This window comes from Vanderwaltozyma polyspora, genomic scaffold, assembly GCF_000150035.1.
Source record: "Vanderwaltozyma polyspora DSM 70294 KpolScaffold1002 genomic scaffold, whole genome shotgun sequence".
NCBI lineage: Eukaryota > Fungi > Ascomycota > Saccharomycetes > Saccharomycetales > Saccharomycetaceae > Vanderwaltozyma > Vanderwaltozyma polyspora.
Window position 1 is genome coordinate 226,221 of NW_001834693.1, and position 26,100 is coordinate 252,320.

General features: G+C 32.7%; 15 protein-coding genes across 15 annotated transcripts; 6 read left to right on the top strand and 9 right to left on the bottom strand.

Moving 5' to 3' along the window:
• Positions 1 to 224: 224 nt before the first annotated feature.
• Positions 225 to 710, bottom strand: Kpol_1002p86 (glutathione peroxidase; the record flags this gene model as incomplete). The annotated part of the gene is made up of 1 exon (XM_001647246.1): positions 225 to 710. One exon carries the CDS (start codon positions 708 to 710, stop codon positions 225 to 227), a length of 486 nt encoding a protein of 161 aa, XP_001647296.1.
• A 1,210-nt stretch (positions 711 to 1,920) lies between these two features.
• YGK1 (5'-deoxynucleotidase) lies at positions 1,921 to 2,559 on the bottom strand (the record flags this gene model as incomplete). Its single annotated transcript, XM_001647247.1, has 1 exon — positions 1,921 to 2,559. The coding sequence occupies one exon, from the start codon at positions 2,557 to 2,559 to the stop codon at positions 1,921 to 1,923; it is 639 nt and encodes a 212-aa protein (XP_001647297.1).
• Positions 2,560 to 3,166: 607 nt separating this feature from the next.
• On the bottom strand, positions 3,167 to 4,272 carry RPL28 (60S ribosomal protein uL15; the record flags this gene model as incomplete). Its single annotated transcript, XM_001647248.1, has 2 exons — positions 3,167 to 3,567; positions 4,224 to 4,272. 2 exons carry the CDS (start codon positions 4,270 to 4,272, stop codon positions 3,167 to 3,169), a joined length of 450 nt encoding a protein of 149 aa, XP_001647298.1.
• Positions 4,273 to 4,899: 627 nt separating this feature from the next.
• ARC1 (Arc1p) lies at positions 4,900 to 6,012 on the bottom strand (the record flags this gene model as incomplete). Its single annotated transcript, XM_001647249.1, has 1 exon — positions 4,900 to 6,012. The coding sequence occupies one exon, from the start codon at positions 6,010 to 6,012 to the stop codon at positions 4,900 to 4,902; it is 1,113 nt and encodes a 370-aa protein (XP_001647299.1).
• A 448-nt stretch (positions 6,013 to 6,460) lies between these two features.
• On the bottom strand, positions 6,461 to 6,892 carry MLC1 (Mlc1p; the record flags this gene model as incomplete). The annotated part of the gene is made up of 1 exon (XM_001647250.1): positions 6,461 to 6,892. The coding sequence occupies one exon, from the start codon at positions 6,890 to 6,892 to the stop codon at positions 6,461 to 6,463; it is 432 nt and encodes a 143-aa protein (XP_001647300.1).
• A 1,642-nt stretch (positions 6,893 to 8,534) lies between these two features.
• RMD9 (Rmd9p) lies at positions 8,535 to 10,364 on the top strand (the record flags this gene model as incomplete). Its single annotated transcript, XM_001647251.1, has 1 exon — positions 8,535 to 10,364. The coding sequence occupies one exon, from the start codon at positions 8,535 to 8,537 to the stop codon at positions 10,362 to 10,364; it is 1,830 nt and encodes a 609-aa protein (XP_001647301.1).
• A 392-nt stretch (positions 10,365 to 10,756) lies between these two features.
• Kpol_1002p92 (uncharacterized protein) lies at positions 10,757 to 11,146 on the top strand (the record flags this gene model as incomplete). Its single annotated transcript, XM_001647252.1, has 1 exon — positions 10,757 to 11,146. The coding sequence occupies one exon, from the start codon at positions 10,757 to 10,759 to the stop codon at positions 11,144 to 11,146; it is 390 nt and encodes a 129-aa protein (XP_001647302.1).
• Positions 11,147 to 11,701: 555 nt separating this feature from the next.
• Positions 11,702 to 13,552, top strand: CUE3 (Cue3p; the record flags this gene model as incomplete). Its single annotated transcript, XM_001647253.1, has 1 exon — positions 11,702 to 13,552. One exon carries the CDS (start codon positions 11,702 to 11,704, stop codon positions 13,550 to 13,552), a length of 1,851 nt encoding a protein of 616 aa, XP_001647303.1.
• A 357-nt stretch (positions 13,553 to 13,909) lies between these two features.
• Positions 13,910 to 15,049, top strand: ARC40 (Arc40p; the record flags this gene model as incomplete). Its single annotated transcript, XM_001647254.1, has 1 exon — positions 13,910 to 15,049. The coding sequence occupies one exon, from the start codon at positions 13,910 to 13,912 to the stop codon at positions 15,047 to 15,049; it is 1,140 nt and encodes a 379-aa protein (XP_001647304.1).
• A 188-nt stretch (positions 15,050 to 15,237) lies between these two features.
• On the bottom strand, positions 15,238 to 15,492 carry DAD3 (Dad3p; the record flags this gene model as incomplete). Its single annotated transcript, XM_001647255.1, has 1 exon — positions 15,238 to 15,492. The coding sequence occupies one exon, from the start codon at positions 15,490 to 15,492 to the stop codon at positions 15,238 to 15,240; it is 255 nt and encodes an 84-aa protein (XP_001647305.1).
• Positions 15,493 to 15,835: 343 nt separating this feature from the next.
• TAF6 (TATA-binding protein-associated factor TAF6) lies at positions 15,836 to 17,365 on the top strand (the record flags this gene model as incomplete). Its single annotated transcript, XM_001647256.1, has 1 exon — positions 15,836 to 17,365. One exon carries the CDS (start codon positions 15,836 to 15,838, stop codon positions 17,363 to 17,365), a length of 1,530 nt encoding a protein of 509 aa, XP_001647306.1.
• A 122-nt stretch (positions 17,366 to 17,487) lies between these two features.
• SLD3 (Sld3p) lies at positions 17,488 to 19,470 on the bottom strand (the record flags this gene model as incomplete). The annotated part of the gene is made up of 1 exon (XM_001647257.1): positions 17,488 to 19,470. One exon carries the CDS (start codon positions 19,468 to 19,470, stop codon positions 17,488 to 17,490), a length of 1,983 nt encoding a protein of 660 aa, XP_001647307.1.
• Positions 19,471 to 19,815: 345 nt separating this feature from the next.
• Positions 19,816 to 20,733, top strand: SWC5 (Swc5p; the record flags this gene model as incomplete). Its single annotated transcript, XM_001647258.1, has 1 exon — positions 19,816 to 20,733. One exon carries the CDS (start codon positions 19,816 to 19,818, stop codon positions 20,731 to 20,733), a length of 918 nt encoding a protein of 305 aa, XP_001647308.1.
• Positions 20,734 to 20,878: 145 nt separating this feature from the next.
• Kpol_1002p99 (uncharacterized protein) lies at positions 20,879 to 23,080 on the bottom strand (the record flags this gene model as incomplete). The annotated part of the gene is made up of 1 exon (XM_001647259.1): positions 20,879 to 23,080. One exon carries the CDS (start codon positions 23,078 to 23,080, stop codon positions 20,879 to 20,881), a length of 2,202 nt encoding a protein of 733 aa, XP_001647309.1.
• Positions 23,081 to 24,249: 1,169 nt separating this feature from the next.
• Positions 24,250 to 25,218, bottom strand: SNF4 (AMP-activated serine/threonine-protein kinase regulatory subunit SNF4; the record flags this gene model as incomplete). The annotated part of the gene is made up of 1 exon (XM_001647260.1): positions 24,250 to 25,218. The coding sequence occupies one exon, from the start codon at positions 25,216 to 25,218 to the stop codon at positions 24,250 to 24,252; it is 969 nt and encodes a 322-aa protein (XP_001647310.1).
• Positions 25,219 to 26,100: the final 882 nt, after the last annotated feature.

Genomic DNA, 26,100 nt, shown 5'->3' on the forward strand with positions numbered 1-26,100 from the left:
TCTCATGTATGTAACATAATATTTTAATAGAAGAAATTAATTAAAAAATAATATATTATTTTTAGTGTATTACTTATTTATATATACATATAGATAGATAGATACATATTTAGATTAAGAAAATATTAAATATTGAGAACCAAAAGTGTCCCACCTTCAAAACCGAAATGCTTTCATTCTATTTGAAGGTAAACAAGTTCATAATTTTGATGAGTGTCTAGCATTTATTGTTTTAACAATTTTTCGATGTCACCTTCAATTGAAGCTGGTTTTGTCAAAGAAGAATATCTTTCATAAACTTCACCTTTTCTGTCGACCAAGAATTTTTCAAAATTCCATTTAATGCCTCTGAAACCTAGGATACCAGCCCTTTGACTCTTCAAAAATTCATAAACTGGGTCTACACTGTTACCATTAACTTCGATCTTCTTCATAATTGGGAAGGTGACACCATAATTCAAGGTACAAAATTGAGCAATTTCTTCATCACTACCTGGTTCTTGGTGACCAAACTGATTACAAGGGAAACCTAAAATAACTAAACCTTCATCTTTATGTTTTTGATATAATTCTTCCAATTCCTTATATTGAGGAGTGAAACCACATTTTGAAGCAACATTGACAATCAAGATAACCTTGCCTTCTAATTGAGAGAATGAATATGGTTCACCTTTTTTATCACTTGGTGCTAATTCGTAAAACTTGGACATGGTTCTTGTAGTATGATATAAAGACTTTAATGTGAAACTGTTTCTAAATGCTAAAATCTTTGAAATATTATAGTATTTTATTGGATTCAAGTAATATTATCCTTCAATATATATTCTGATTAGTATGATTAGATTATATCATAAAAACAAAAGGTTTAAACTCTTTAAAAAGAATTCAATAAGGCTCTTTTATGGGAAAGACCTTTGATTTATATATCAATTTCGCAAGATTTCAAGATATAAATTCTTATTAAGTGTAGAAAAAATTGTGTATAGAGAGAGGGACAGTCGTTATTTGGCTGGTGTGTATTACCGAAATACTTGATAAATTGTTAATAGATTACACATCTTTCCATATTGGTTAGATTGAAGTACAATACATCATCATCATAATCATCATAATCATCATAATCATCATTAATTTTTGGGTGCTGTTTTAGCATATCATGATGACAAATTGAATGGAGTTTAGAAGGTGATATACGATTGATTTTTACAACCCGTTGTAAAAGGTCAACCACATTTCGTTAGCTAATCTCCTCTGGAATCGAGAATCGGTTTAGCCACCTGTTGTTATGCTTCTTTTCTGGTCTGTTTGAGGTTTGCAAAAGTCTGAGAACTTTGGTTGGTGAAAAGTTTCACCATAGTCAGCGATACATCTCCACGGATCAATCCGACGGATCAAAACCGGATTAAATTGAAAGGGTCTGGGCGCTATCATTTATGCTTTGCCCAGATAAATAGTAATGTGTTAAGACACCCATAAAGGGATCTATATCTATTCTAATAAGATGATGGTATTAGTGATTGCACCTCCAGAGGCTGTGACATTGGTCTCCAAGGTGGCTGATAATGGGTAAGGAATTGTTACTCTATTCCTTCACGTAAACCTATACTGTTTAAGGAGAATTGTGTTTACTGATTAATGAATAGGTTCCCACCACTCTTTCAAAATCATTGTTTAAGAAGGGGAAAAGTTGAAGTGATCACACTAGAAATAATTTTTAATATGCATTGAATTAGGGTGATGGATGGGTATCTATATATGTAGTTAATTACCTATGTATCCCGTGGATATTCTTTTTTAGGAATATAAAGAACAAAGATGATTATGCTTCTTCAACCTTGCCCTTGTTTTAATATGGTTTTTAGATAACCCGTGTTATATCCGTCTGAATATGAAGACTAATTGTGATGACAATTAATTTATTTATTTGGCATGTTCTTTGAAGAAAGCAGTACGTCTTTTGAATAGGTCATCGGCCCATGATTTGACTTCGTCAGTTTTAATACTAGACATTGCACTCCAGAATTGATCTAAATTCTTTGCAGCATTATATTTTTTTTCATATTCAAAGCATTGAACTAACATTTCAAATTTATCAATATCTTTGACATAACGGGCCTCTAATGTAGAAACGTTTTCATAAGCTAACCAATCGTCTAAAACTTGTCTTGCTGCTTCTTCATTATATTTAGCGATAAAAGTATCACATAGATAATTAATTGTATCCAATTCACGACGATGCTTTTCATCTTTGCCTACTGGATCATTAGGAGTGATATCACCTACCAAAGATTCTGCCAAATCATGAACTAATGCAATACGGACACAGGCATCTTTGTTGACTTTTGGATCTTTAATCATCATAGATGTGATACCCATTCTATACATGTGATCAGAAATACTTTCACATTCGTTGATACCAAAATCTAACCAACCAGTTCTCTTTTGAATTTTCAATAACTGAACAACATTTAAAAATGCCATAACATAATTAGGTTGTTCTTCAGCTAAAAGATCTTTGATCTCTTGCGGTACGTGGTCTTCTGGTTTCCAAATTGACATCTTGAATAGTGGTCTCTTTTGTTTTATTCGTAATTGACACTTTACCAAAACAACAAGAATAAGGATATCAATTATCAAGATGTCTCCTTTTAAAATATGTAATATATCAATTATATAACCAAAGCTATTCCAAAAAGAAAAAAAAATTTTCTTGCTGTACTTCTGCTTCTTCTTCTTTCTTTAAATAAATAAATAAGATGTTTTCGAAATTTTGATGCTTCCATATCAAAGTTTGTAAACAAATATTGAACTATATCGGGTAAAGGAATAAACATTGAGGACTACGAACAATACAGCAAAATAGTTAGGAATATACTAACTATCTGCATAAAACATTGACACATTACTAATTTTAGGAAATGATCTAGTTTCTTCTTTTACTAGGGAATCTAACGCTCCTGACAAGCTTTTTAGGATTAGATCAGGTAAGTAGCTATATAATCTGATTTTAATCAATTTCAATATTACGAATTAATGGATGAATGTATTATACAAATGCAAAAAATATGAGTCTTTTAAGATAATGTAAATGAATTAAGTTTTAAATAAAATTGTACATAGGAGATTTAAATTTCTTTTCGAAGATAAAAATTTAAGTACAATACACTTAAGCAATCAATTCAACAACACCACCAGCAGCCTTGATCTTTTCTTCAGCTAACTTGGAAACGAATCTAGCCTTAACAATGACTGGAACGTTTGGGATTCTACCCTTACCCAAGACCTTACCGTAACCGGCAGCTAAAGTGTCAATGACTGGAGCAGAAGACTTAGAAGCAGACTTCATGTATTCGTCTCTCTTTTCTTCTGGGACCAAAGTCCACAACTTGTCCAAGTTCAAGACTGGTTTCCAGAAGTGGGCTTGTTGCTTGTGGAAGTATCTCATACCGACCTTACCGAAGTAACCTGGATGGTATTTATCCAAGTTAATTCTGTGGTGGTGTTGACCACCGGCCATACCTCTACCACCAGGATGCTTTCTGTGCTTACCGATTCTACCCTTACCGGCTATATAAATTTAATACCAATTGTAAATCAATACAATTAATAGAGAAACGTTAGTAAATATAAACTTTGTTGAATGGTGGTAATTAGAATCGTTAAATTTGAACAATCCTGGAGAGAATGAGAACCACAATATGAAGATATTGATTATCTTTATATTGATCGATCGGCATGATCACTTCCTTGAAGCGTGTGTATCTATACAAGATTGAAATTACACAAATCTCTGGTTAAGAGAATTGAAGCAATTGAATCTGACTCCATGACAGCATAAATCTGACATAGAAACAGGTCCAACTCAGTGGTGCAACCGACATAGATAAACAGAGAAGAAACCTTACAAACGATGGAAGAGTTTAAATGAAAATCGAGAAATTAGGTTTGGTAACTTAATTACTTGACAATCACTGGGACACTCGAAAGTATCCTGCACAACTCACAATTGAGTTTAAAAATGTGCTCGTTTGTAAGGAATCTCACTATTTATCGTTTGTCGATCAGACACTTGACACTTCAATTATCAACAGAAATATGGGCAAAGACATATAAAGAAACATAAGGAAATATTTCTCTAATTGAGTTTTACTACACACACTAGAACAAAGAAGAGATTCGCCGTCTTGGTTCTTTCATTCCCTCTTCCAAATGGAATTACATACCTGAGACGTGACCTCTGTGCTTTCTAGTTTTAGTTAATCTGGTTGGCATTTCTAAATGACGTACTTGGTTTTCTTAAGATATATTATAAAGGAATTACAAGAAGGAAATAAGTTGTACTGTTTCAAATATTAGTTTCACTCACCTATTCTCTTATATACATCAAACTGTGATTGCTTCCGACCACTATATCAATGAAATATTTTCAAAGCTCATCACCAATCCAAATTTTGTTTGCGTTGGTTGATGAAAAATAAATTGGAATTTCGGTTTCTTTCAAAAACATAAAACAAATTAGTCCGAAATGTGCGGTTGAGGTAAGCATTTTAAATTATCTATTGTTCTTTCGCACTCGTTCTTTTATTTGACATGTTTGGGTGTATATATTTACCATGGAATGTATGGATGTTTATTGTATATAGTCACTTAGAATTCAAAAACGGATTTAAGACTTATATGTATTGTTTCTAATGAGAGTTACCTGGCATTTGCAAAAACAACGTGACCTGGATAATTTAGTGACATATATTAATGGATGTTAATAGAAGGATAATAGAGATTAAAACCAATTTTTAGTATTACATATACAGTTATTTATATAGATTTATATATATATCTAAAAATTGATAGTTTTAATAAATCACGTTAAAGGTTGTTATCATTGATGTTAGAGTAGAATTAACGAACTTGAGCGTTAACAAGAGATTCAACTTTGAAAGAGTCAGAGTTTTTGTTAGTCAATTTTCTGATTGGCATTTCTTTATCTTCTTCATCCTTGAAGATGACTTGTAAAGATTCGTCGGTAGTGAAATGTGGTTGTAATTGTTCCCATAATTTCTTCTTTGGGTTCAATTGCTTCAATGGTTCTTCGTCACCAAAACCTTCGAAGAAAACTTTGTCACCTGCTTTGGAACCCTTTGGTGGTTCGACGAACTCGACCTTTTCATCGTTAGAACCACATAAAACCATGGCGGTAGATTTAATACCTCTCATGTTAACAGGTTTTAAATTACAAACAACAACAACGTAACGTTCTTGCATAGCTTCTAATGGGAAATGCTTGACTAAACCAGAACAAACAGTTCTTGGACCTTCTTCATCACCGACATCAATGGTGGAGACGTATAAGGAGTCAGCATCTGGGTGCTTGATGGCCTTTTGAATGAAACCAACACGGAAGTCAATAATAGAAGGTTTTGGTTTTTCTTGTTCTTTAGCTTCCTTTTCTGCGTTAGCGGCAGCTTGGGCAGCTTTCTTGGCAGCCTTCTTGGCCTTTGCTTCTTCTCTCAATTTCTTTAAAGTTTCTTCATCTGGTTTACCCTTTGGCTTATCATCCTTAGCCTTTGCGTTTTTCTTAGTTTCAGCTGGAGCATCATCTTTCTTCTTTTCAGCATCAGCTTTCTTTTTCTTTTCGATAACTTCACGAGGTAATTCAATGTCATAGTTAATAGCTAATTGTTGGTCAGCTGGTAATTGTAACAATTGTTGTAAATAATCTACCCATCTGATTATATGTCTATATTGAGCACTGTTGTTAGAGACATCCTTTGAAGAAGCTAGTAATTCCCTAATGATTGGCAAAACTGATTCAAACAATTGAACGTCGATCAAGATTGGGGATGGGGTAGAAGCGACGAAACTAGCATCTCTTAAAGTGGTGTTTAACAATGGTAAGTTAGCATTGATTTGACCATTTGACAAGATTGATTCCCATTGAGCAACAACAGCAGATTGTTCTCTAGATAATTCGTTTGAGATATTCAAACTTTGGAATTTTTCGACAAAAGACATTGGTTAACTAAATTAATTTCAATTATAAGCCCCGTTATACCCTTTACACTGGATTACTTCGAATGTATATGTATGTGTATTCAACTGAATTCAAATATGACTGTAGTAAGTACATTCAATTATATTTGAAATAAGTGGTAAGCAATAAAATTTTCCAAAAAGAATGCCCGGACATTATTACTAGAACCTGTATTTTGGTGTCATGTGACTTGATTTGGTATTCAATCTCAATATAAAACAATAACAGTAGTACATATAAAGCATAAGATTAAGATTAGTATAGTAATATAGATATAGATATATATATGTATGTATATATATGGAATAATTAATTATAAAATATACAGATGACGGATAGTTATAAATGATTTAAATTGGCGTTGATGTTGTTGCCTGGAGGGGGGTGAGGGAGAACTTGAAGAATTAATTAACAAGAAAAAAAATGAAATCATTGAGTTAATATATCTTGAATGAATTTCTTATAATCAATACCACCATCTTGATCTATTTGAACCCCTTTTAACAATTCATCAACTTCTTGTTCTGATAATTTTTCACCCAAACCAGTAAGCATGTATTTCAAATCACCTACTGATACTTTGCCTGTATTTTCTTTATCGAAAACTTGGAAAGCTTTAATGAAGTCATCTACTTGAGCAGTAGTAGTGGCTTCTAGAGTATCTTTATTATCTTCGATCAATTGAGATAATTGATCGAAAGACAAAGTATCTGGGGAACCAGAAGAAGAGAGTATATCATTAGTTTGTTGATTGGTAGGGTTGTAGCCTACAGCTCTTAAGTAATCGGCGACCAATTGGGATGGGATGGCACCTTGGCCCTTTTTATCGAATAGAGTGAAGATATCTTTATTTGAGGACATTGTTGAGAGTGGATGTGTATATTTGATTGTTTGATTTATGGAATACACTAGTGAACAAATAAATTAGTTCCAATTATATATATGAGTGTGTGTACATGTATGTTTCTATGTATCTAAATCCCTGATCCAGCATATGTAAATACAATTTCGAATATCAAAACAATTCGAAACATCATAAAGTTAACCCAAATCAGCCCAAATCAGCCCAAATCAACATTAACAATAACAATAACAATAACAATAACAATAACAATAACAATAGATGGGAAGATACACACATAATAGAGAGAGAGACGGTTCCAGATCAAAAAAAAAACACAATTTTTTTTATTGTTGGCAGCAGAGAGATGACAGAGAGATGAGAGATAATGTTTGTGGGTATGTGTTACCCTGCTCATCGTTATGCACGTGTAGTTTCCTGATAGGATAAATTGCATTTCTTTTTTTTTGTTCACATCAAAAAATCGCATCTCTTTGCACGAACAACACGTCGCTCTCAACCTGAGAAAGCAACAGTGCCGTGCCACACCAGGCGGTGCTGCCCAGTGCAGTGAACTGCAGTGCGCGGTACTTTTTCCCTTCAAAAAAGACATACCAGTTCGGAACAATTGTGCATATTCTATGCACAATTGATAGCATCAAATTAATCCGATCATCTCTCGCACTTGCTCTCGCTCTCGGGTATTGCCTTCAACATGTTAATGATATGGAAAAACTGTTCTGATCTGGCTCAGCGTACGGCTGTTTCTTTGACCATCTCGTTTCATCTCGCTGTTTTTTTCGTCTCTCGCCTCGTCTCGTCTCATCTCGTTCTCGTTTCCGTTTTCGTCTTCGTCTTCGTTTCCCTTCTCTTCGCTTTACTCCTCTCCGCTGCTTTCTCTTTCTGTCGTTTCACCTCGTTCCGTTTCGATCCAATATTCCAGTTCCCATTACAATTACAATTGGAATATTGGAATTTGAGAAAAAGCACTCTTTCTCAACCTCTAAGCTTTCCTGTTTATCAAGCAATTAGCTAACCAAGCTCTCTTTTACTTTTGCCAAACCTCTAAACCTACTCTCATGCTACTCATCTGTACCTGCCATTTATGTCATTGAGAGATACCATCTGTTTTACTACAACTGTTAGGGAAATTTCTGAAGAGAAAAGAGATAGATGTAGATATAGATATAGATATAGATATAGAAGGGAAAAAAGATTGTATAACAAACAAGTAATTTGATAAAACACTAATAATTTAATAAATACGTTTTATAGTACGGGTCCTCTTGGGATATTCTGCCCTGAATGTTTTGAAAATTTTTAATTAAATGCTGTATTGTACTGTATTGTATTCATATCTCTCTATTCCATCTTCCTCTTCTCTTTCACAAACATTGATATCATATATAGCAATTTTTAAATTGTTCTTTTTTTTTTTTGCTAGCTCATCGGGAAGTTTCCTTATGCAAACACACTCTCTATCTCTCTTAAATATTGCAGTACTAACTTGACATCTATAATTTTGTATATTCATATATATAGACATACTTATTTATTAATATTCAACCAGTATTAACTGGTCTCCATCCAAAAGGCAGTAACTGGATATATACTCCCATCTATAACTATAAGACGACCAATTTCTTCAGACAACTATGTGCAATGTCAAACCAAAAAATTATAGATTTTGAAAATTGTGTTTCAAGCACTTTATTTATGTCTCAAACTCCAAGACGTAAATATAATTATGCAAATTCAAATATTCATAATGGTCCATCCATTGATAACTCATTTTGGAATTCTATTCAATTGGCAATGAAACTGTATACTGATTTGATTTTAACTTCTGATTTAAATTCCGATAGAGTGTCAAAATTAGTTCATTTATTACATAATGGTCTACGTACAAATAGAAATCAACTAACTAAAATGAATAAAAAACCTGATTATGATTCAAAATCTTTCCATAAAGAAATTACAAACTATCTTTGTAAATCCTTAAGAGTTATTGCAAATGATGTTTTATTAGATAAAATTAACTTGAATGAATACGGTGCAATGCATTTAATTACAGCCTTTAAAGAATTATTACTATTCGATGAATGTATTTCAATTTGGCAAAATTCAATTAATTCAAAAAATAACTACACCTCAAACATCTTTTTAAATCCAAGAGTGGTAGGTGTAATTTTACCTATATTGTATGATCATGGTATTCCTTATGATCAAATCCAACTATTATATGAAAAATCTTCCTCCATGATCAATTACTTCCATCCAAATTTATCAGTAGGAATGATTAGAGCTTCTCTATCTTCCGGTAATATACCAATGGCTCTAAGTCTATTCGAAAAATTATCACAAGAATCAACTGAAATGAAATTCGGTTATTTAATAGAAACTCATTTATCATTCATTGGTGAATGTAAAGATTTGGAGGTTGCACAACTATTCTTCGATAAGGCTTTAAATAATGAAATGCCATATAAGATAGATTTACAAGTATCATATGTTAAATCTTTTTTGAATAATATTTGGTCACAGAAAAAGGACTTTAATCACGTTTATCAAATTTGGTATATTTCGTCTTTACATTATGGTAAAAATGTGAACCATGGTATCTCATCTTCATTAAACGATACTTTCTTCAATATTTTCTTCGAACATTTTAAATCGAATAAATTAGATGGGTTCAATCATTTGAAATCGATTATTATCACTTATAATAACATAAAACCAATTGATGAACCTTTCTTTAACATTATTTTAACTAAATGTTCAATTTGGCATGATTCAAATATAATTGAATTTATCGATAATTCTTATGATTATTATAAAATTGAAAAAACTATTGTCTCCTATAGAATCTTATTGAAATCAATGGGTTCTATAGACAATGTAGAAAATAATATTATCCTATCTAGATGGTTGGATCTAGTTATCAAATCTGACCATATCGGTCAACGTTTCATAGCAAATGCAGACTGGGCTGCCCTGAGAGATGCTACTATCACTTGGGCCCAAGATTTATCAAACAAATCAAATTTAACAGTCCCATCTTCGGATCAATCTCTACTGGTATCCGTATCTTCTAATGACACAGCAGTACCAACGCCAATAGGTTCCCCAATTAGTAAAACAAATAGCAATAATGAAATATTCACTAGAGTACCCTCAACAGAAAATATCGATTTCAATCATCCAGCATTTGCAGCAGCTAACGCATCAGGTGCATTTGATGACGTTAGAATGAAGAATAAACCAATGACGTTATATGGCACAACCAATACGATGTACCAAAGAATTATTTTATACTTAAAAATTGTTAAGAAATATTCAAAATTTTGTAGAGATACAAGACAATTAACTAGATTAACTTCAGGCACCGCTTTAAAATATTCATGCTTACAATCTGTACTAAATGAATTCCCAAGTTTAGATACCTCAGATATCCCAATCCCACAATTGCATAGTTTAAAACAGTCATTTTGAATTTAAAGGAGACCACTCTTGAATTTAAAATGATAGATCCTAACGTAATACAACAAGGACCATCACACAACAACATAACACTCACATAATATTTTTGATAGAATCCATTTATAGACTTTTAATACTTTTATTTAATTTGTAATAATGTTTAACCATTCCAATCTTGATTATTACTGTCATTTCCATCGTCATAACCTTAACAGACGTTCCCACAGGCCTTAATTTAAATAAGGCTAATTAAAATTCATTGTGTTTAAATATAAGGATAACTTCGAATATTTGAAGTTGAATTAAAAGATACATGGATAGAATTACAAGAGAGTAATTCGAATACGAATAATAGCGATAATATTAATAATATTAATAATAATAAAAATAATAAATAGTTGAAGATGGGTTTGTGTGCAAGTACCCATGAAGAGCCAGTTTCTAGTCAGCCCAAACCAGTTGTTAAGACGAAATCTACACCCAAGAGCAAAAATGTCCCTCAAAGACAGGCAAACGCAGATTTGAACAAGAGGAAACAGAAGAAGAAGCAGAATGATACTACTGATTTTAAAATATCTGAACAGTCAGATGAGAATAGAACTAAGTTGACACCACAAGAAGCAGCTAAACTGGCAGCAGAGAAAAGGTTAGCTGAGAGTAATGAGAAAGATACAAAAGGTGCCTTGGGAAAGAAACTAGCTACAGAGAGAGCTAAGTCACATAAGTCACAAATGGTGGAACAAGTAGAGAAGCAAAAGATTGAAAAGGCAAATGAAGATTTGGTATATGATTAAAATTTAAAACAGAACAATCTCTCCCCTCCCATACTGGAGAACCCTGAATCCAAAACAATTTCAATTCTAAAAATATAACTAGTATAAAACTAAGTTAATGCAGTTGTCATCGCATAATCAACACAATGACAACTTAAAGAAATATTTGTATTTATAACTATTCACTCTTTCAATGCATCATCATTGTATTTTTTAAAAAGTTCTAGGACAATATATATATATATAATAATACTGTTTGATAACCAAACATTATCTATATAACTAAAAAAGAAAATACTGAATACAAAAACAAACAATTCTAAATCATCTAATGAATTTCAACTAGATATATTCCATTGATTGTTTAAATATATAGTTTACCATCATCTTAATATTTAAATTCAATTAAATATGTCATTTATATATGGTGAAGTCCTGCATCTGAAATAAGAGATCATCGAAGAGTTTTCGAATTTGACTTTGATGATTTAAAGCAACATATAAAAGAGTAGGCTGATAAATGGAAGAAGTTATAGAGTACAAGTGGATGAGGAGACTATAGAAGTAGGATATATAATGGTAGTTGATAGGATAATTAGTTTTGATGGTGAAGTTGAAGATATTAGTTTCCCTATTGTTAAATTTCCACCTATTGGATTGCGTGCTCTTCTGATTGAAAAGGATCCTGTAGTTTGGGCTCATATATTGGAGACCTATGTTGCCCATTTGGAGTTTATAATGCAGGGGAATAACCTGGAGAGGTTGAGTTCTAGTACTATGGATAGTTTGTTGATCTTTCTTAGAAGTTATCTTCATGAAATGGCTAATGATAAAGGAATTATTCAAAGTTTAGGTGAGAACAATGATGTTACAAAAGAATTGGAACTAATCAGAATATGGGTATTTGCAATGATTAAGAAATGTGGTTTGTTACATTTGCAGATATTTGGTGAAACTCTGTGGGATATGGTTACTTTTTATGTTGAAGGCAATGCTGATACCATAAGAAATCTGATAGACGGTTCGTTAAAGCCAGAGATTAACACTCAGCGTGCTCAAATTAATAGAATACATCAAGTCCAACAATACATTAAACAGCTAGTGGAATCTGGGAAATTTTCAAGGATTGATATGAAAGCATTTGAGTGCTTGTTATCATCTAATGGTAAAAATAGGAAGACCAAATTTGCAGATGAATTTATGAGTACTACTTGGTGTGAATCGTTGGAATCATGGTGGAATAAAGGAAAAGGAAGATCTAGTGAAGTTGCTCAACAGTTAGCAGTTGTAACGCTTTTAACTTCATCTTCAACTGGGATTTCAAAAGTTGTAAGAGAATTAGGTGTTAGTGACATAGATACTTTATCATTATATCCATTATTAGGCTCGATATTAATGAGTGAGGCATATCAGCAAAAAGTTCCTGATATTAAATCAAAAATATACTTCCTAAATGTTTCTACAAGTAATGATAGCGGGATGTCCACTACTAATGGAGCCATTGACGAGGTAAACGAAGAAGACGTGAATATGTTAGCAGAATTATTTCCTATATTTACTCATTATCAATTGAGTGAGCTATTAGTGAGATATGACAATAATGTAGAGCTGCTAACCAACATATTGTTTGAAAACCCTTCTGTCGCAGATGATATTCCAAAAGCAGCAACTGTAGTAAAGCCTAAACAAGAACCCCAAGATAAAGCCAAAATGGAAGATGTGATATACCCACAAGTTAAAAAACGTAATGATAAATCTTTCCCAAAACATGTACCTGATGAAGTCAAGAACAAAACATTGACAAGAGCTTTACAATTGCTGTATGAAGATGACGAAGATGAAGTCGACGATACATATGAGGAAGCGGAAGTTGAAAGGTCAGCAGTTCATGGCAAAGTATCAATTGATGACTCAAATGAGAAGACTGAGAGCTCCGTCCACGATAAAATCGAAGGATATCTATGGAACCTTTTGAAAGAAGATCCTACGTTATTTGAAAGATCGAAACGTAAAAGTAAAGTAAGGAAAGATATGAAAGGGGCCACGTCGTGGTCAGATGAACAAATCGAAGGTTGGGCGCGTATGATCGAGAAATCGCCTAAACGTGCAATGATCCTAGAAGAAAAGTTCATGTTCAGAGGAAATAAGAAAAGTGGTAAAACCTCCTTTGTTCAGAATCGAGATCATAACAGGGAGGATTCCAACGAAAAAGGAACAACTCGAAATACATCAGGAACTCAAAAGAAGAAGAATAAACAACAGCAACAGCAACAGCAACAGCAACAAAAACCAGAGTCTTCTTCAAAATCAAACGACAGTACTGGTAAAAAGAAGAAATACGCAAACAATGAAAAACACAAGAGCTCTAGTGCTAATCACAATAGGAAAAAGGGACATGATAAAAAACTATCTAAAGTAGGTATTTGATTGCATTCCAGTACATATTTTTAGTACTTGGTACTCATAATTAGTCTTATAGAAAGTATATATACCCAGATTTTAATGCATCTTTCATTACATTATCTTTTATTGTAGTCACGTGATGCACCTGCTGAGGCAGATATCATGTGATCTCTCAAATAGCTTACCCGGATATGGTCTTGTAAAGGGGCTTTTCCATATTGAAATTCTATTAGCATAGAAAGAAACCTTGATATAACATATATAAACCAGATAGATGGTTGAGTTAATAATTAATTCCTTTCAATTAATATGATACAATCTCTTTAAAGTTTGAATTTAAAGCAACAGGCATTAGTCGAGAGTCTCTTAGTGTCTAATATAATGTCATTTAACGAAAAATCAGTTTTAGCCAATTTTAAGCTTGTGAAAGCTCCAATCTATTCACATTGTTTCTCTGCTGACAGAACTTTGTTAGCAATTACTTGTGAGAACAAGTGTTTGGTTTATAGATTACAAGGTGCTACCTCTCCTCCATCTTTAGTTGCTACTTTGGAAAATCACGATAAAACAGTCACTGCTGTCGATATTTCTGCTCATGGTAGAATTGTTACTTGTTCTCAAGATCGTAATGCTTACGTTTGGGAACCATTGAGTGATGGTAGTTATAGACCAACTTTAGTTCTATTACGTATTAATAGAGCTGCTACATCTGTTAGTTGGGCTCCAAGTGGTTACAAGTTTGCCGTTGGTTCCAGTGCTCGTATTATTGCAGTTTGCTACTATGAACAAGAGAACAACTGGTGGGTTTCTAAACATATTAAGAAGCCAATTAAGTCAACTATCAATTGTATTTCATGGCACAGTAATGGTGTTTTGTTGGCTGCTGGTGGTACCGATGGTTACATGCGTGTTTTCTCCGGTTTCATTAAAGGTTTGGACAGTAAAGATGCTGTTGTCAACTCACCTTGGGGTGATAAATTCCCATTTGGTTCCTTGGTCAGAGAATGGTATCAAGGCTCCTATGTTCATGATGTTAAATGGAATAGTTCCCAAGAAAGAATTGGTTTTGTTGCTCATGACGGTTCTTTGAACGTTGTTGATTCGCAAGGCAACCATCAAACAGTTGATGCTCCTGAAGGTTTGCCATACAGATCCTTAGCTTGGATTAACAACAATTCTATCCTATGTGCTGGTTACAGTTGTCACCCAGTTTTGTTCAGCGAAGCAAATGGTGCCTGGAAATTTGCCAAGAACTTGGATAAAGTTAGCGATGCCAACGCTAAAAAGAGTACAGTTTCATTAGACGGCAACGATGACGAAGAAGAAAATAATGCATTTGGTATGTCAGCATTGAAAAAATTCAAGGAATTAGATTTGAAGGGTAGAGTCTCGACTGCAGTTCAACACAGTGCTCACGAAAATGCTATCGTTGAACTAAAGGCCTTCCAAGAAAGCAATGGTCAAGTCGTTCAAGTTTCTTCATGTGGTCTAGATGGTGAAATTGTGCTGTACAATGTATAATTATGTACTTTAAAAATTCCATATATACAAATAGTTTAATGAAAAATTAATAATTTAAATTAAAAAATTAAATCATATAAATGCATTGTGCAATCCTAAATTAAATAAACATGTAAAAAAAAATAACCTAACTAATCCTCCCAAATTTAAACACAAAATTGAATGAAAACCCCTCTAAAATATATAGATCATTGCTTATTAGATCTTTCTTGTTCCTGTTTCTGTTGTAAAATAAATGAATACACACTACCTTTCAATAGTGTTCCTACTAATCCGATTTTAATCTCAATTTCTCTCAATTGCCTTATCACCTCCTCTGGCGATACTTCAGAATCAGTAGAATTAATTGATTTCAACGTATCATCTAATGAATGCAAAGAACTAGCTAATTTTTCATATCTTTCCAACACAGTCTGTTGTAATGGACTTAATTCATCATGCATTTTTGAAGAATTATCCGTTCACTCTGGTTAAAACTCCCAATCTAATTTAACTAGCTCCTCTTGAAACAATATTGTTCAAAGGAAAATATATACTCCTAATCTAACAAATATTCCAACGGCAACATAAACTAAAAACTACAACTTAACCTTAAATCCATTGTTGTTATTGTTAAAGGTTTCGATATTTATCAAATTTCAGATATCGCCTTACAATTTTTCAATATTTGGCTAATGAAAAAATATTTAACTATTAAATTGATAAACTATAGCAACATTAACGTATATTGTTTTGGTTTTAATGAAGTCGAAGTATACCAGGTAGGAAATTGAGCAGGTTGTCGTTATGTCTAATCAACAGCAGTCGTATACTATTTGGTCTCCTCAAGACACCGTGAAAGATGTTGCCGAATCCTTAGGGATTGATAATATTAGTGAAGATGTGTTGAAAGGTTTGGCTATGGACGTTGAGTATCGTATATTAGAGATTATTGAGCAAGCAGTTAAGTTTAAGAGGCATTCTAAGAGGGACATTTTAACAACTGACGATATTTCAAAGGCTCTTAGGGCATTAAATGTTGAACCTTTATATGGTTATCATGATGGTTCGGCAATAAATAAAAATATATCATTTAATAAAGTTAATGCTTCTGGTGGACAGTCTATCTATTATTTGAATGACGAGGAAGTAGACTTTGATAAACTTATTAACAATACTCTCCCTCAGGTTCCCCGTTTACCTACTTTTACTACACATTGGTTAGCAGTTGAAGGTGTTCAGCCGGCAATTGCGCAAAATCCAAACTTAAATGATATAAGAATTTCACAACCTCCTATTGTAAGAGGTGCTATTGTCACTGCATTAAATGATAATAGTTTACAGGCTTCATCTTCATCTGCGGAATCGATTTCATTGTCAGAAGATAAGAATTCCAGTCGTTCTTCCGCTGTTAAACCGGGCCATAATACTGAGGTTAAACCTTTGCTAAAACATGTTCTATCAAAAGAATTACAAATTTATTTCAACAAAGTCGTTGCTGCATTGACTTCCACTGACACTTCAGATCCAAATGCTCAGTATATGAAAGCAGCTGCATTATCATCATTAAAAACAGATAGTGGTCTTCATCAATTGGTTCCATATTTTATACAATTTATTGCTGAACAAATTACCCATCACCTATCTGATTTGGACCTTTTAACCACCATATTAGAAATGATTTATTCTTTATTAAGTAATGAGTCCATTTTCTTAGATCCATACATCCATTCTTTGATGCCATCAATCTTAACATTGTTGTTGGCAAAAAAGCTTGGAGGTTCACCAGCAAGTGACTCCAAGGAAGATATACAAGAACTACTGGAGAAGGCCAATGCATTGCGTGATTTTGCTGCCTCTTTGCTAGATTATGTTTTGAAGAAGTTCCCACAATTTTATAAATCATTAAAACCTCGTGTGACTAGAACTTTACTAAAGACATTTTTAGATACAAATAGAGTTTTTGGTACTTACTATGGTTGTCTACGTGGTATATCTGTACTGGAATCGGAATCTATTAGATTTTTTTTGGGTAACCTATGCAATTGGTCAAGATTGGTTTTCAATGAACAGAATTTAACTTTAGAGAATGTTGATACAAATAAAAATATGAAGTTTACACCAGAAGAAACAAAATTCTTGGTGGAAACCGTCATTAAAAATTTATTGATCTTGAAGAAGGATCTTCCGGAGGTTTATGAAGGTAAAGATGAACCAGTGACAGATGATGAAAAGGATAAATTAGTAAAGCGTTTTGGTGTCACAATATCAAGTGCTATAATAAAGAGAGATGATGCCAAAGAAATTATATGTGCCGTATTTTTTGGTGAAGATTAATTTTAATACCAACGCATATATAGTTATATTAATACACGTCTATATTGTATATACTAGGATAATAAAAAAATGGAAAAAATAAAACTTGACCATCTTTACTATCATGCAATGCTAAAAATTTATCATGGTGCAAATAGACGCCTTCTAACTTTCCTTTTAGGAACCTCTTCATTATTAAGTTTAGAGCTTTCATCCTCTCTAACATTTAATGAAATCGGAGATGCCTTATTTAAAGGTGAAGTATGAGAAGCATCTGCTGGCGATTCTATGATGTTGTCCATTGGAATATTTTTAGGTGACTCTCTGACCTTACGTAGTGGGGTAGCTGTAACTTGGACTGTATGTGATTTTTGAAGCTTCTCAGGTACACTACTTTTCCCTACTACATTAGAAATTTTCTTCACTTTACCGACCCTCCTAAATGAATGTTGGGAAGCATCTATTAAAATATTCCTATTTTTCATATGTTTATCCTTATTGCTGTAAAATTGATCATTATTGAAACTATTTGTGTTATTTGATGAAAATTCTGAAACTGAAAGTTGTCTTTTTTGTAATAAATTTAGATCTGACTTGGTTTTAGACATACCCAGAGGCCTTTGGGCAATTTTGGAGTTAGAATCAATAAATTCAGTTAAATTAGAAGATGTTCTAGAATTAAACATATGAGTTGCTGAAAGATCGGTAGTATTTCTTCTTTGAAGCAAAGGTAGTGATCTTACGTTAGGTGAAGAAGGTGACGAACTGACTCTTGAAGAACTCCTCGAATCCCTTCTTGAAAAAGTAAACTCATTTGATGGATCTAATGATTCTGAAGATACTGTTCTTTTTGCGTTTAAATCACCAGTATTTTGTTGCCTCAAGTTTTGGGATTTTAGATTTGGGACCTTTAATTTATTAATAATAAATTGAACAGTATTGGGCACCTTCTTCGTGAAAAATGGAATCAATATGTAATTTATAAAACCTAAAGAAGAGTTTTCCTTATGTCTGTTCAACATGTTCAATTTTTGTTCCTTTATCAAATCTATATCTGTATCTTCCTTAATAGTATGTTCACTTGCTAACAAAATATCTAGAATATTTAGTTTGTCTAAATATAAATCCAATTGTTCACAGTAATCGATAGTCTCTTTAACTACTTTATTATTCGAAGATGACTTTCTCTTTGATCTTATACCCCTACGTGTGACATTTAGTGATCTTTTCTTCAGCTTTGTTTTATAATCATTTTCGAAATTTATTAAACGACTATCTAAATCATTGATGAATATAATTTCTAATAACATAATAATTTGCAGTTTAAGTTCACGAGCCTTCAATATAGTTATTAATTCTGTGATTTGTAAATTAGAATCAGGGTTAGGAACGACATTAAACTTTTTTAAAAATGATAATCGGTTGTTCTCAATAAGTTCATTATCTGAATTATTGTTCAAAAGCCCATTACCATTATATTTTTTATCAAATGTATTCAAATCCAAAAGTAAGCTTGTTGTAATCGTTTGGTATTGTAAAAAGGGTTGATCTTTAAAATTAGCTTTACAAATGTTTCTTAGTCGACTCAAATTTGATTTAACAAAATATGCAATTGGAATATTTGTTCCATATAAAGTATCAAAATACTTATTTTCAATATATGTTCTTGGTTCAAGTGGTTTCTTTTCAATCTCTGAGTTCATGATATCTGGAGGTGTCATAGATAAATGCTGAATTGAATTATCACCGCCAACTATACATTCACTCTTTTCCATTTGTAAACTCTTCAAAATATCTCTAATACCCAATGAATTAAAGTCAAGCATCTGAGAACTCATAGAATCACTAGTTTCAAGCTTTGTCAATAGCAAATGTTCCTTTTTAATATCCTCAATATCAAATGATAAAATTGACCATTGTATCCAATATTTTTCATTGTATCTCTCTAACAATACAAACTCATTGTCAACTCGACAAATATGTCGCCACGTACTATCATAATTGATTAATTTAGTTCGAATACTATCAGGAAACTCATTTCCATTAATTACACTAACTTTTTTTCTATTAACCCTTAAACTATCAGGAAGTTCATGTATAGAATAAATTTCAAAAAGTGAACACATAACATGAAAGAATCCCACTTTAATATACTCTTTTAATCGGAAATTCAATTTATGATTAGAAATAAATCCAAATTATCCTTGTTCTCCTGCTCAAACAGCAACTTTAATGTGTTTTTTATTATTTTATTGATCTTGTTTGGTTATATTCAATTCTATCTCATCTCGATACATATGTATATTTTTAAGGCACCATCGATATTAAATTTAAGCATTGAAAAAAAAAGAAGATGGATACTTAAGCATAAAACCAACGCAACTAGTAAGGGCAAACTATAAGAGAATAGTTTTAAGGATCGATTAGCTGACTAGTTATTGTACTATTGTTGTAGAATAGTATATTTCACGATGGTTGAAGAGCATAATATTCCAAATGTTGAAGAAGAACATGATTCTAGTTATGATGAGGAAGATGATGAAGATTTTGATCCAACTAAAGTTGAAGTCGTTGGTAATAGTGATGAGGATGAAGATGATCTAGATGGGTATAGAGATGGTGAAGTTCCAAAAGATGTTTCAAAATCAAAGAGGGATTATTCAGCCATCGAAAGTGATGCTGGAGGATTGATCAAAACCAGAAGAGCAAGACTATTAGAAGAGAGTTTGAGCAAGACGCATAAATATGAACATCTGGAGACTAGCAATGTATCGGAATCTATCCGTAGTGTGTGGGATGATTTGAAGAATACTAGTTTACAGAGATTGGATATGAATAGAAGAAATGATACTATTATGGGAGAAAGCTCTAAAAAAGAAAATGCAGCATTAGATGAAGAAACTATTTGGATTGAAAGATCATATAAATTTGCAGGACAAGTGGTTAATGAAAGAAAAAAAGTACTGAAATCGAGTGCAGAGGCAAAAGAATATTTAAATAGCTTGAAGTTTCAAAAGCAACCAGATAGTGTGAAAAAAGCTGAGCCAAAATCTACTGACGTGAAGAATATTGAACAAACCAAAACAAAAAGTAAATCTGATGAAATTTTGAAATTAAATCTGCGAAGACCATTAAAAAGGCCACCTATTTTGGAGCAGATTATAGCTGGGTCATTGAAACCAAAATTAACGACCTTAGAAAAGTCTAAATTAGATTGGGCAACCTTTGTTGATAAGGAAGGTATTACTGATGAGTTACAGTCACATAATAAAGATGGTTATTTGGCAAAGCAAGATTTCTTGAGTCGTGTTGAGTCAGTTAAAGATGAAAAATACAAAGATTTTAGGAAAAAGCAATTGGCCCTACGATTCCAGGAACAAAATCAATAATTAATAAAATAAAAAATCAATGCATCTATCCGATATATTATATTCTTTAGTTTCATGCCAAGGAATATTTATATATACATTATATTACGTAATTATTCGTTTACTTTATACAGACTAAATTAATGAAATGTTTTTATTATCATGTTTAAAAATGAGGTACCTTAAATTGCGTGAAGAGCATGTTTAATATGCTACATGTTCCTTCTCCAAGCACAAGTCCAGAACTGAATACAATCATCGTAGTTTTCGAATTAAAATCGCCCTTATGACCTTTTAACCAATAATGAGAAATTACCCCTCCTAAAAATCTGGCAATGGTAAAACTAGGAGGATTATAAATTCCAACACCAACGGCAATACCAGAAGGAATCCATTTCATCCATTTGAAATCTCTGTCTCTGTAACAATTTTTGATTAATGATAGAAGGCTAAATATAATCCCAAAAACAATACAACATTCCGTAGCTTTTGTGGGAAGACCCTTCCCTGTCACTAACCTTGCACAATCAACCCAGACAACTGCAGTTGGTATCCTAAACTGTTTGTTAGGTAACGAGTATACTTTATTATAACACATATACATTACACTTGATAATATGATAGACCAAGTTGCCCCAATCAACTGAGCAGTAAACTGTGCTTTTGGTGATGCACCTAACAGATGACCGGTTTTTAAATCTTGCATCAAGTCACCAGCTTGTTGAGCTCCTGCTTCAGCAACACCACCTGCTACAACGTTTAATAGTACTGAACCTGGATGGTTCTTAGGAACTATCAAAGCAAAGAGCAGTTGTGAAATCTTTCCAATGCCGCTAACTGGATTCAAATCCGTTTCACCTAACGCCCTTATCCCAAGAATGGAAAGTAATAATGCTAGAAGTAAAGCTGAAACCATAGCATAAATAGGTATTATATCAACTCCAAATATGTATATTATTATAACGACACATATTATTGAAGAAATTATAAGACCACTAATTACTGTTGTGTATGCCACTAAATGTTTTGGAGATACTTCATTGTCTGTCTCAGCACTCATCAACTTTACTGTATTATGTAAACCCCCACAGACACTATTTTTACGGTTTATCATATCTTCCTCTTCTAATAGCATCGATTGACAAGAATCCTCCCAAGCTTCGTTAATCAAGCTTACCCTGTCATCCACTAACATGAATCTAACTAACGATCTTACAGTTAAGGTAATGAATCCTACAACACTATCTGCGACCATAATAGCTAAAGATGACCAAATAAGCCATCCATAAACTCCATTTTCCCAATCGTGGAAATCTGTATCACGAGATACCCAACCTTTGTAATGAGCCAATGGAGCAAGAACCCCCCATCCTAATATACAACCAAAAAGCATGTATGACACTGTAGACAAACCCATAATAATACCTTGACCGACATATGCTGGAGACGGTTGAAAATTCCACTCATAAGTTTTTGATAGATACGAACCAAATATATTAATTCTTTTAATAGCAGGAATAAAATATGACGTTATTGTATAGCCTGCAGATACAAAAAATGTTTTCAATAAAATACTTATATTTTTTGAATATAGTTGGGATTTCTCAGTTTGGATCTCATCTTCATCTTCACCTACTGCATTATAATTATTACTGTGATAGGATGACAAAAGCTGTAGGGTTTCCTCCTCAGTGGCAGGTTGGAAAACTTCTGGACATTCATCCAATCTAGAATTTCTAAGTTTTATTAATTCCTTGCAGGTGATCTCCTGCATTATCTCAGATCCTGTAAGCACTGCTATTAAAATAGCCGTAGCGCTACCGCTTGGGAATGGTAACTTCTCTTTGATGATGACTTGTTTCCTAAGTGGCACAGCAAAAAATATGCCAAAAAATGCAAGTGCTAATGCCCAAAGCAATAGCTGGTTTAAATGGAATGCTTCTCCTTGTTTTCTTGTTCCACCAGTTTCTTCAGCAGTTAAGAATTTTTCAATTGCAGGTATAACGCCTATGAACCCATATGCAAGTGGACCTGTTCCCACAGCAACCGCCATGCTTTGTACATAAACGGTCTCTACGTCAGTGAATGGAGTATCACCGGGGTATATTAGAGGCCAAACTTGTTTAAAGAACGCACACGCAAGCAATGCAGCAGGTAAGGACATCATTGAAACCCATCCCGTCTGTAAGCCAAATTGGAAGTTGGATACCAATATCAGTGATCCTATTAGTAAGCCGCTAACTGTGGCCCTTAAAGTAACTTGTTTTATGCTTGGTTTTTCATGGAATTCCAACCTCTGTTGTGTAGAAACACTAGGTTGTCGTATACTGGTTTGTCGTATACTGGTTTGTCGTATACTATTTGACATTATTTGTCAATCTAATATAATAATCTGATCTTCCGTGCAGTTAATAATACAAACTTCTCAAAAAGTTTCATTCAAAAAATATTAAAAGTTCCTGATACTAGGCAAATAAAAGCAAAATGGAGGGATTTTTACTCAGCGAAGACTTGAAGATTCAGAACACTCTTTAATCAATAATGCAAAATTAAAAATTCAACTTTTATCTCTAACCCTTTTTAAGGATGAGTAATCAATCGGTCTTTTGAATCGGTTGCCCTTCAAAAATTTTTCACTACTAATACAATGATAAATCAAAAATACCTTTAAATGTGTTAGGTGTTTAATCAATAGGCTATATTTATCTACTAATGTTATATAGGTTGAGTCAGAATATAAGTCTTATTGTATAAACCATTTATCTTTAGTTGCTTGATATATGACCTTCAAAGTTTCTCATCACCTTCTGTAATACCCTTACGGTAGGGTAATTTTTCGGGGATCAGTAGTAGCTATGAGAACAGATGACTAAAGGGTCCTATAAATTATACAAACTGGACTGTAGTCCTAGTCGAGGGAATATCCCACCTCAGTTGACTAATACTTGAATTAATTTTCATTTTTATAATTTAGAGACAATTTCAAATAGTTTCATTAAATTTTTCAGTAAGGATTGAATATTATGTCATCAGATATCAGATCCCATTCTCGATTGAAACTGGAAAATGTACCTTGAACAAAAGAATTATTTATCTACATATGTATTTGTACATGTCATTTCGGTGCCAGTGTCCTTGTAAAGATCAGCTGGCAAATTATCTCTTATCTGCATGTTATTTTATAATTAAAATACAGGAACGATTGATTGATCACCAATTGAAAAAATACTGCCAAATTTTATCACTTCTGATTGGAATATTTGATCAAAGTATTGAGAGGATAATGAAACATTAGTTATTTGTATTGGTTTATTATGTTACAGAATGGTGTGAAGTAAGTACCTTAAATACGATGCTATTTATGAATGCGAGAAACAATACTTTACACCTTGATTTAATTCCTAAAACTTTTTTTCCTTCACTGTTAATGGTTAACATTATAAATATTGTAATGTCTTAAAAGGGTTCATTATTGGCCTATTGTTATTCATATATTATTGCTTTTTTTCCTTTTTCATTATTCTTATTTTTATTTTGTTAATTTTCACCTAACAGGATGTATCTTAGGATATCACCTAAGGATAGCACACCTTCAAGTTTTCCTGATTGATCAACAACAAAGAATCTGTGAACGCTTGATTTTCTAGTAGTATCAAGTAGTGTGGATAGTTTATCATGTTCTGTACAAGTGTAAACACCTTCAAAATCGTCACTTCTTCTCATTAGTGCTTCACCTACACTTAGAGATAAATCATTGTAGATACCACCTTTAATTAGACCCAAGACATCAACAGCTTCGTAAACATTAATTAGACGGCCATCATCGTCTACAATAGGAATTGATGAGACATTACCTTGGGATAGTAATTGAATAACATCGATTACCGGTGTTGACATTTGACAGCTTCTTAAATTTCCCTTAGCAATGATATTTAATTCAGATATTGGTTTTTTCAAAAAATGGGTTTCTCTACAATTTAATGCAATAAATTTCAAAATTCTATATTGGGTTAAAACACTGACAACAATTTCTCTTGAAGTTTCTTCATCTTGATCAATCAATGGAATTCTTCTACTTCTGGAATTCAACATCATCACACAAGCCTCATATAAAGGTCTTGATGGATGGATGGATTCTGTGTCCAATGGTACAGCACCAATAGCTCTTTCGATATCTCTTAATCCACCTAATTGTAATTTATCGACTAAATCGAATTTATCAGGATTTGAAAAATAGTATTGGATCACATTAATAAAATCATCAGAAGTCAATAGACCTGCAAACCTTGAAGTTTTAGCATCCCACAACGGAGCAGAAACGATATTATTTTGCAATAAAACGTTCAAAGCCTTTTTAACTAACAAAGAGGTATCTAATACAATTAATCTAAATGAAACTGGCAAAACATCATAAGAAGTTTTCGATTTCAAAAACTGTCTAATAGCAGTCAATGATAGCTTCTGCTCCATATCCAAAGCTTCAATAGAATCCTGTGAATTATTCATATTTTATCTGGTACTTTTTACAATATACACTCAATTAACAGTTATTTTTACAAACTAACGTACAACTAATTTCACCAAAGATCAACAAACTGCAACCAAAATCGGTGATTAATTCCTATATTTTTTTTTATTTTAATTCTACTACAAATTAGAAAAGGTAATAAAACTAAAACAGTCCTCTAAATTAATTCTACAACAGTAACGACAAAGATCTTCAAAAGGGAACCCCAGAATTTTTAACCTTAGCTTTATCTTATCTTTTTACCAATGATTAATTTTCTTTTGGTGTTCAAAAAAGAAGCAAAAAAAAATACAGCTGTTACTAACAACTACAGAACCAATATCTATAACTAGATTTCTTTAATCAACTTGAATAAGCCCAACCAGAAGTAATCGCAACTGGATCAAAGTTCCTTTAAATGTTCTTCTTATCATTTCAGATATTTTTTTTTCACTACTAGTTTGAGGTTAAAGCTTTGTTTCCTCCCTTTCCCACCTTCCCAACCCCCCACGAAAGTGTGGATATTCTCAAATATCAGTTAAGGAAGAGTCCGGGTTACAATTGTCGATGTAGACGCTTAAGAGATGGATATACATTGCACATATCCAAGACACTGGGCAAGATCATGAAGACTACCACAGTAAAGGTTTGGTAGTTGGTTTAAGAGATATCTAGTTGTCTGAACAGTATTACAATATCAAATCTTTATATATATTTTCCATTGCTGAGGAGAAGAGGAGATAAACTAATGGTTTAAATTTGATTTATTGATTGATTGATTAATTAATTAATTGTCTCTTTATTAGATTTAATGCATGGTCATTAGAAATATTTTATATATTCGTATGCAAAAATTAGAAGATTATTGAAGAATTTTTGCA